This window comes from Lampetra planeri, unplaced genomic scaffold (assembly GCF_965212315.1).
Source record: "Lampetra planeri unplaced genomic scaffold, kcLamPlan1.2.h2 scaffold_559, whole genome shotgun sequence".
Classification (NCBI taxonomy): Eukaryota; Metazoa; Chordata; class Hyperoartia; order Petromyzontiformes; family Petromyzontidae; genus Lampetra; species Lampetra planeri.
In genome coordinates this window covers 1-10910 of record NW_027615382.1, presented here as the reverse complement: position 1 = coordinate 10910, position 10910 = coordinate 1, and the positions used below count along the sequence as shown (strand labels likewise).

The 10910-nt window shown below is 42.5% G+C and overlaps 1 protein-coding gene across 1 annotated transcript; it reads left to right on the top strand.

Moving 5' to 3' along the window:
• Positions 1–6304: 6304 nt before the first annotated feature.
• On the top strand, positions 6305–7933 carry LOC144741462 (tripartite motif-containing protein 16-like). The gene is given in 3 exon segments (XM_078623986.1): positions 6305–6398; positions 6401–6861; positions 6863–7933. Coding segments are annotated over 3 exon segments (1626 nt in total).
• The last annotated feature ends 2977 nt before the right edge of the window (positions 7934–10910 follow it).

Below are 10910 nucleotides of genomic sequence, written 5' to 3'. Positions count from 1 at the left end.
TACCTTTAAATGATGCGATATCTGCCCTTATGTCTTCCTTCATCTCCTTTATGTCTTGTTTAAACTTATGAAACTCTACAAGTAGAATTCGCTCGATTCCTTGTATTTCGTCGTCTGGATCAGTTCCAGAAGTTGACGGTTGAGCGGCGGTTGGGGTTTTGCACAGTCTCTTAGGTCCCATTTTTCATGTGTCAGGAAGCTTTATGAAAATCAATTGTTCACTTTATCTATTTCCCAAACGTTATTTACGTGTAGGATCCTTAAATTATAACTATAGACAGCGTGTAGTACTTATATTGTGTTTTGCCTGTCAGGAGCGCTCTCAGTGTGCTGCCATCTTTTGCCGTTGTTCCCACGTGACTCTGTACCACCCCAAACCCTGACCGTAAACTGACCCAACCCAGGACCTTATCACATCTCTAGGAGCTGTGGGGGATTGTTTTTTTCAACTTCCGAGTTACTGACAAAGACAGATGATGATACTGAGACTATGTGAGCAGCGTGGTTTTTTTCGGGGCCTTCCACAAACAATACTCCTGCATGACGGTCACTGGAGTCTCGCTGATCAACGCTGCAGGATACACTCTCTTTGCCCCACTTTCGCCAATCACACCAGCCGGATGCACTCTCTTGCCCAGGGTAGTCATTTTTTTTCTGAACAGGCCTAGTCGGTGCTGCAACAACTTGAACATTGGCGGGCGACTAGCACAGCCTATATACGCTCAACAGAAACCACGTGACACACTGTCATGCGCCCAGGGTTAGTGGGTGTGTGAATGGGCGGCATTCACACACCCATGCACATGCGGCATAAAAACATAGCAAAATTAAAGCTTTACACCTCCGGAATAACAAATCACTCCACACACACACACACACACACATGCACACACACACACACACACACACACACACACACACACACACACTCTCTCTGCAACACAGACCAGCCGGCAACAACATCCTCGTGACCTCTTGAACTGACAATAAACTTTCATCCATATTAGCACACTATGCTCACGAAAGTGACTCTGCCACACAGACCTCAACACAGACCAGCCGGCAACAACATCCTCTTGAACTCATAGGCACACAATACACTTTCAGCCATTTTATCAGTCAGCCTTATTTATCTCCATCTTCATTTGAGAGAACCAGATGTGACCTCTTGACCTATCCATCAAACTTAATTGCTTAATTGATTCTGACAACAACCACTTATCTATACTACTGGGGGCGGGGTATTCTTTGTTTAAAACTTAATACAGGTTATTTCTGAACCCTCTACCTCTCCATCATGTGTATCATCACAACTGAGTACATCAAATGACAGAATGTCTGTTAACAATCATGTTTTTTGCATATTTTGTGCGTTATTTTTACATTTTTCCCTGTTCACTGATGTACCCCCTGTTGTTCCTCAGAGTACCCCTAGGAGTACACGGACCCCTATTTGGGAAACACTGGGTTAGTAGGCCTATCACAATATACTGTAAAAAGACAAGAAAAACAGGAACATCCATATATCAAACTATTATATCATTGTTGACATTGTTGTATTTTTGAGGATTCATTTTATTATTTAACAACTACAGTACTGTCAGTCGATCCAGAATGTTAATAAACCTCAAACCTGAAAGTAAATGTGAGGTTTTGTCTTTCTTAGAATCTGTGTGCACTATTATTAAGCAACTGAATAAAAAAAAGTCCCATCTCACCTGCTTCCATTCTTCTGTTAAAGTGAGAATAATAACATTTCCAATAAACATTTTTTTTAAATTAAACTGTGACCCATATACCCACCCTTCATTTCAATAAGTCACAAAAACACAACTTGCCTATTGCTGTAACTGTGCTCACATTGCCCTGTTACATTGGAATGAAGGACAGATCAACAATACTGCAGACTCAACATTTGACGAGTCAACATTCGACTGAGTCGTGTTTCATCACCGTTTTATTGATCATCAGTTCTTGAATATGGGATGTGGGACCAGGTAAGGGTCAACCATGGCCGGGATTTCTACTTGTCCCTTTGGATGCAGGAGAGGCTGCCAAACCGCAGACAGAACTTGCAAAGGCATCCATATCTGCAAACTCAGTCAACAAACGAGAGGTCACGGTCTCCTTGATGTACAAATATTCCTTGTGTCTGCCCAAAATGAGACTATGGTTTAGAGATGTTACTCAGATGTTTCCTACTGTACAACAAAATAACAAACTCTAGTAATAATTGTTATTGGAATATATAACTATGACTTGAGTGGGGGTGCTTGTTGGTACCCCTACACATCAATGGTCCAGCTCCTTGGACTTCTTATCAACCCTCTTCATGTTGTCTGTGAACTTTCTAGATCTGATATAATCCTGTTTCCTCTCACTATGTTGATTTTGTGGGGATATTTTATTGTCTTAGTTTTGTATCATCCACCTTATTAATAAAAAAAAAAATGTGTGTAGAGATCACCAACCGGGTAAATTACCCACTGAAGGAGGCCCTCATGCAGCTGCAGGATCAGGAAGTCCTCGACATGGACGACAACGTCTCCAGATACCGTACATCTAACCTCACTGTTGAGCTGTACAAGAGGCAGAACAAGAGCTGTGATTGTGTGGAATGCACACAGAGTCCCAGTTGAGTTATATAAAAAAGAACAGGTATCACAAAATCCAGTCCAGTACTTTTGGTGAACGGTGTTTTGTTTCAAAGGCAAAGGAACACCCAATCATTTAGCAGAAGGAAAATGTCCAAAAAACCTAGGAGAGGTGTTGTTGCCTCCCAAGCAGCAGACATGTACCAGCAGGATGTTGGCTCTTCACCAACTAGAGTCTCCTCTCTCCTTTGGAACTGACCCATTCTGAACTGGAGGACAAAACATCAGCAGAACAACTGATATTTCAGACAACATGGTAAACTATAACTTTGAACCTTTTCATGATACATCTTTGTATCTGATACACATTACTCAACAATATTCATGACCATGTCAAATAAAGACAGTAAAATGAATGAATGATACAATAAAGTTGGTTCTGGAAAGACTGGATATTTTGTTACTTTCCTTTAACCCCTAGGACTTCAGAGGTTAATGGCAACTACAGTATGTTCCTCACCCAGTGAATGTATTTTTTCTGAAGTACAACATGAAATGCAGAAATCTACAACTATTGAGCAAGTGCAAAACTCCAACTGACTTTGAACAAGTCAATTATCCAGATGTACTGAAACAGAGGTAATCAAGCTGAAATCACAGAACTTGATTACACCACCCAGTATGAAGAGAACATTGTCCAGACTGGTCAGAACTCAGCTGTCCTAAATTTGAGGCACCGGTCGGATGTCAGCATCCACTGGTCAATGCAGTTTCTGCAGCCAACAAAGCTTTTGCAGCATACGGCCTGTGGATGTATCCGAGCAATAAATAGACAGGTCTTTGGTCATAGAAACTTTCTTTAATAATTCTTCACTCTCGTCACGTTTCTCATCAACTCCGCTCACACACACGCGCATCGCGATCTATACGTTGGCCAATCAAAACTATTCCAGAACCTGAACCATCAAATGACACGGCCATCACAGGTTCTCCCATCAGCCCTGTTTGATGAAGAAGATAAAAAGAACAATACACATGCAAGATTAGAGTTCAATATATTTTCTCCACACTTCTTCTTCTTCTTCTTTCAGCTTGTCCCTCTTCAGGGGTTGCCACAGCGAATCATTGATTTCCATCTTTCCCTGTTCTCTGTATCCTCTACTCTGACTCCAACTACCTCCATGTCCTCCCTCACTGCATCTATAAACCTCCTCTTTGACCTTCCTCTCTGTCTCCTACCTCCAACTCCCATCTCTAACATTCTCCTACCAATGTATCCACTATCCCTTCCTCTGCACATGTCCAAACCATCTCAATCTAGCCTCTCTAGCTTTTTCTCCTAACCTTCCTGTCTGTGTTGTCCCTCTGATGACCTCATTCCTAATCCTGTCCATCCTGGTCACTCCTAAAGAGAATCTCAGCATCTTTAACTCTGCCACCTCCAGCTCTGCCTCCTGTCTTCTGCCTATCTCTAGTGTCTCTAAACCATACATCATAGCTGGTCTAACCACAGTCCTGTAAACCTTTCCCTTCACCTTAGCTGAAACTCTTCTATCACAAATCACTCCTGACACTTTTCTCCAGCTGTTCCACCCTGCCTGCACCCTATTCTTCACTTCTCTTCCACAGTCTCCACTACTCTGCACTGTTGATCCTAAGTACTTAAACTCCTGCACCTTCACCACCTCTGCTCCTGTAACCTCACTTTTCCACTGGTCTCCCTTTCATTTATGCACATATACTCTGTCTTGCTACGACTGACCTTCATTCCTCTTCTCTCTAGAGCAAACCTCCACCTTTGTAGGTTCTCTTCCAACTGCTGCCTACTCTCACTACAGATCACAATGTCATCTGCAAACATCATAGTCCAGGGCCAAACCTGCCCATCACCTCCTCATCACCTCTGTTCCCTTCCCCTACATGACCATTAAAGTCTGCTCCAATCACTACTCTCTCTCCTCTGAGAATGCTCTCTATCACTCTATCTAGCTCATTCCAGAACTTTTTCCTTTTCTTCTAACTCACAGCCCACCTGTGGGACATAACCACTAACTACATTCACCCATTACCCCCTTCTATCTCTACCTTCACACACATCAACCTGTCTGACTCTCGTTTCACCTCCACCACCTGCCTAGCATACTCTTCCTTAATAATCACCCCTACTCCGTTCCTCTTCCCATCTAGACCATAGTAGAACAACTTGTATCCTCCTCCAATGTTTCTTGCCTTGCTGCCCTTCCACCTAGTCTCCTGCACACACAAAATATCTACTCTTCTCCTCTCCATCATGTCAGCTAATTCTCTACCTTTCCCTGTCATTGAACCTACATTCAGAGTTCCTAACCTCAGACTGATCCTTCTAATCTTCCTCTTTTCCCTCTTTCCCTGCACCAATCGTCCTCCTCTTCTTCTTTGTCCTCTTCTTCTTTGACCAACAGTAGTCCAATTTCCAACAATACCCTGTAGGTGAACAGCACTGTTGGTGGTCGTTGTTGACCCGGGCCTCGACCGATCCGGTTTGGAAATCATTTTGATCACTCGCATATTTGATTTGGCATAAGTTTTACACCGGACTCAACCCTCCCCATTTATCTTGGGACCCGGCACCAGTCAACTGCTCCCTAGTGGCTGGGTTATTTTGTACATTTAATTAAGAATAATGAAATCTTTTACTACTTATTGTTTATTCTCTTTATGCCATCTTTTTTTTTTTCTTCTCTTCATAACTGTTTGTGAGCAGTTGTTTTTTTACAAACTGTCCTGTATGCTGCTTCTTTCATTTATGCTGTTGTAAATGTAAATTTCCCTGAGGGAGTCATCCCAAAGGGATCAATAAAGTTCAGTCTAAGTCAACATCTTATTCAGGTCTCTGCAGAGATTCACTGAGTGTTCATAGGTGTGTAGGAGCAGGGTGGAATCTAAACTATGCAGGACACGGGGCCCTCGGGACCAGAGGTGCCCACACCTGTTTTACTTGGCAGACAAGGAATGCCGCTCCTCTGTTCTTATTGAATTTCAGTGCCAACGACAACTACAACTACAGCTGTGATGTGATAAAAGGATCCATCTGGAGACAGAGTTTTGGTACGACTGTGGGGTTTTTTGTTAGACAAAACACTGCCACTTGTAATACTAGTAAGATCATGTGACAATCACTAGTGGTACCAGTGAGGTGCATTAGATCCCTTCTTGTCCTCCTAGGAGATATTTTGGCTTTAACTACTAGTAGATGATTTAAACCCTCACTAGTAGCTCAAGTAAGGTAAAATATGCCTTACTAGTATTAGTAGTAGACAAGCTGTTACTAGTTGTACTCGTGCTAAAAAAGCCTGACTAGTACAACTGGTAGACATTTGGCCCCTACTAGTTGTTCTAGTCAGACTCAAATGACCTGAACTAGTACTACAAGTGGTTGTATTGGCTGTTACTAGTAGTACCAGTAGGTTTTGTGGGCTTCACTAGTATCACTCAGTGTCATTTGTCAGGTCAACATGTAGTACTAGTGTGGACAGTGAAAATGAAGAATAAATCCTGAGTTTTTCATTGGTCAGCACTATTTATTTGGAGGTGGAGAGACAATCGGAGACCACAGAGTACACCTTTCCTACCTCCTCATTGGCATTTTGCACAAGTAGTCAGACCAGTCAGACATTTCTCAGAAGGAGAAAGTGAAACTCAGTCAGTCGCCGTCGTCTCTGACAGGTGAAATGGCGCAGGCAGTTGTTTCCAGAGAATCCATCTCCTGTCCCATCTGTCTGGATCTTCTGAAGGATCCGGTGACTGTCTCCTGTGGACACAGCTTCTGATGAGATGTCTTCAACAGCACTGGGACAATCAGACCATCTACAGATGTCCTCAGTGTCAGATGACCTTCACACCGAGGCCTGACCTGAAGAAGAACACGGTGTTATCAGCGTTAGTGGAGGATCTGAAGAACTCTGGACTCCAGGAGGCTCCTGCTGATCACTGCTGCGCTGGAGCTGAAGATGTTCCCTGTGACTTCTGCTCCGGCAGGAAGCTGAAAGCTCTGAAGTCCTGTCTGGTTTGTCTGGCTTCTTTCTGCCACCAACACCTGCAGCCTCATTATGACTCAGCTGCTTTCAAGACACACAAACTGGTGGACCCGTCCCACCAGCTCCAGGAGAACATCTGCTCCAGTCACCGTGAGGTGATGAAGATGTTCTGCCGCACTGATCAGCAGTGTATCTGCTCCCTCTGCTGGTTGGACGAACACAAAGGTCACGACACAGTGTCAGCGGCAGCAGAAACGAGTGGACAAGCAGAAAGAGCTGGAGGTGAGTCAGCAGGAAGTCCAGCAGAGAATCAGGAACGGAGAGAAGAACATGAGGGATCTACAGGAGGAGGAGAACAACATCAAGGTCTCTGCTGACAAAGCAGTGGAACACAGTGAGAAGATCTTCACTGACCTGGTCCGTGAGCTGGAGAAAAGACGCCGTGACGTGACTCAGCAGATCCGATCGCAGCAGGAAGCTGAAGTGAGTCGAGTCAAAGAGCTTCAGGAGAAGATGGAGCAGGAGATCGCTGAGCTGAGGAGGACCGACGACGAGCTGCAGCAGCTGTCACACACCGACGACCACACACACTTTCTACGCAGATACTCCTCACTGCCACGACTCAGCAGATCTACGTCCACCTCCAGCCTCCACGTCCATCTGAGATACTTCACACACCTGATGGACGCCGTGTCCCAGACCAGAGACAAACTGATGGACACTCTGAAGGACACGTGGACAAACGTCTCACAGGCTCCAGTGTCAGAGCCCAGGACCAGAGATGAACTCCTCCAGTTCTACTGTGATCTCACTCTGGATCCAAACACAGTGAACAGACGTCTGGTACTGTCTGAGGGGAACAGGAGGGTTACCAGAACGGATCAACTCCAGATGTATCCTGATCACTCAGACAGATTCACTGATTACCCTCAGGTCCTGAGCAGCCAGAGTCTGACTGGACGTTGTTACTGGGAGGTGGAACTGACAGGAGACGTTGGTGTAGCAGTCACATATAAAACTATCAGCAGAGCAGGAAGAGGGAATGAATGTGGGTTTGGACGGAACGACCAGTCTTGGTGTTTATGTTGTCTCAGTTCAAGTTGTACATTCTGGTACAACGACGTCCGATCTGTCATCTCAGGTTCTCGTCCCTCCAGAGTTGGAGTGTTCCTGGACCACAGAGCAGGTGTTCTGTCCTTCTACAGCGTCTGTGGAACCACCAGGCTCCTGCACAGAGTCCAGACCACGTTCACTCAGCCTCTGTACGCTGGAATCTGTCTTTGTCCTGAGTCCACAGCTAAGTTGTTGAAGATAAACAAGTGAAACAATTGAGAGTTTGAATCTTGTCGCTGTATTTGTGTCAGTGAGAGTAGAAGCAGGTTCTCTGCTGCCTGAACGAGCTGTGGATCATTTACTACCAGATGACACTTTGTACTGCTGCTGACGGAACAAAACACAAAGTGAAGACAAGAGAGAAAGAAAGATGAGAACTGAACGGAGAGGAAAGGAACAAAGAAGAACAGACGAGAACAGAAAGAGAAGAAAAATAGAAAAAAACAAGTAAAATAAAATACTTTAAATATTTTAAAAAACAGAACAGTAAAATACTTCAAGAATAAAAGATGAAATATTGGTAAAAGATATACACCAACATACATATATATATAAAACCTGTTTCACTGTCATTTTTATTTGATTCTACATCTGATGGACAATAATCAATGCAGCTCTACTGATCAATATCAGACTTCTCTCCCATTTGTTGTTTTCATTTGTGGATTCATTTGATCCTAATTCACTTTGACGTTTGTGTGTTTTCTTTGTGTGTTTTTAATCTTTCATCATCTGGAATCAATAAAATTCCATCTGGTCACTAGAAATCAATATCAATATATTTGTCATCAGAAGTGTTGAATCAATAAACAATAAAAACAAACAGTCTGTCCTCACGTCCTCTGTCCTCTACAGATGGAAAGAAAAAAGACAAAAACATTTGGAAATGAAAACAAATCAAGAAAAACAATGACGTCAAAACCATTTCCTTGTAAATACTGTACATTTTAGTCAGTGATGTGAGCAGCTGATCCTGAATCCACTTTGGGGTCTAGGTGACCTGTAGCCCCCAGTACTGGGGAAGAACTTTGAAACAGGAACTCATTGGTCTGCTTCAGGATGATGTTGTAGTGAAAGAACCATGATTTGATTATTTAACAGCATAGAGAGAGATTTGGACTGAGGAGTGGAAAGAGCTGTTGGCTGGAAACCTGGAGACTCTCTTCAGACTGCCTCACTGAGACTCCACTGAAAGTACTTCTAACACTCACCTGACACCTGATGTGTCACCCTGAATACTAATTGTGGAGAACAATTATTGTTATCCAGGTATGTAATTATCTACCCTCCCACAAACACCTTTGATTTTGTCGTCAATATTATTTAGAAAGCCTTGTGTACTCCGAAAAAAACAGTAGAAATCCTGTTTCACTATTAGTGTCGAGAAATACCGTTTCTCGCCACTAGGAGACTGTTGGGGATCAGAAATGTGAGTGACTGACGCTGGAATTCTGCTGTAAACGTTTGGATCTCTCTCTCTCTCTCTCTGACACACACAAAGTGAAAGTTAGATGGCTGTGTGTGTGTGAGAGTGAGGGACAGGGAGAGAGAGAAATAAATTCAAATGAACAGTGAAACTTGTGTCTTCGTAAAAATACAAAATTAATTGAGTCACGAATTTATTAAAACACCAGACTTTTTCTTTCCTAAGACAAAGTATTTCAGCATGAAATCAAACATTTTAATAAGTGACAGTGTCCTGTATCATAACTCCATCTCTCCCGTTTGTAACAAACCAAAACCGTTTCAATGAGTTCTGATTAATGTAGTTGTTGGTAGTTTCCTTTAGTCTTCCTCAGTAGAACCGGTCCATGGTTTGTCTGTGGTACTGATCATAGACACATGTAGGTAGACGCCCCATCGACTGACCCTGCTGATTGGAGCTGATATTCAGCACTGCCGCCATCTTGGATGGGTCACCTGTGGCCCCCAGTGCATTTATTTCTACTTTTACATCAAACAGAACCAAATGATCTTTTTAGTCCCCATTTGAGAAAAGAGGCAAAGAAAAACAAGTCTGAAATCGTCACCACCTCATCACATTAAATCATCAGTGAATTGTCAATCACCCCCACCCCACCAAAATAAATGGATAAATATCAATGTCATTATATCACTTGCAAAGTATTATATCCATAAAACACAAAAAAAAATCGCCATATTAAATTTTTAATCATATCAATACATTTCAATTAAGAATAAATACAAATGGAAATGGGACTCAGACATGATCACATATTTAGTGGTGGTTCTGACAGGGGATCAGTCTAAAGTATGATGCGAACTATGGACCATTAATTTCAAAAATTAAAACAAAGGTGGAGCACCATCCCCTTTTTGAACCTACACTCTAGAGTGGAATCCATCAGGAGGAATATTCTCCCACATTTACTTTATTTATTCCAAAGTTTACCAATGTGGATTACAAAGAAGTATTTTGAAGAATGGGACAGAATGTTGGGTAAATATATTTGGCAAAAGAAAGATCGAAAATTAAATATAAAACATTACAACTGACAAAAGAGAAAGGTTGGATGTGGTTACCATGCCTCCAAGAATATTACTACACAGCTCAACTCAGACCTCTGATTTGTTTGGGTTCACCAGGTTGTTCTGCTGGTTGGAAAGAGGTTGAAGCTGCAGAGATGAAGAATACACCAATTATGGCATTTTTGGCAGACAAAGAGTTACGAGGCAATATTGGTATTGCAGAGGGTGTCATGTACGACTCTCTCCTAAAAAAGTTGGGATGGAGTTCTCCAATCCTGCAAACTGGAGACAGTTTCTAAAATACTGAGATGGATTGCTTAAATTCAGATTTCTTGCCAAATACTCAAGAAGGTTCAAAACATGGACTTCCAGAGGCTTAACGTCATATCACTTCTTTATACACAGTGGGGTGTCACTGAGTTTTGAAGAAGAGAAAAACAAGGATTGGGGCAAGAAGATTTCTCGAGATATTTACAAATTCAGCATCACTTTAATCAGAGCATTAAAGGTTTACTGGTAAACAGGGAATTGGGTTTTATACAGACATACTTCATGTGACAGAGGGATAATAACTCCACTTGAGCAGAGGACGTGTTCAAATAAAGAATTTACTTCAACCAAGATTAAAAAAGTAAAGCAAGTAATTAAAAGAAATTAAAATCGTCACCCAGGGCACAAAACAATTAATGGGGTGTCG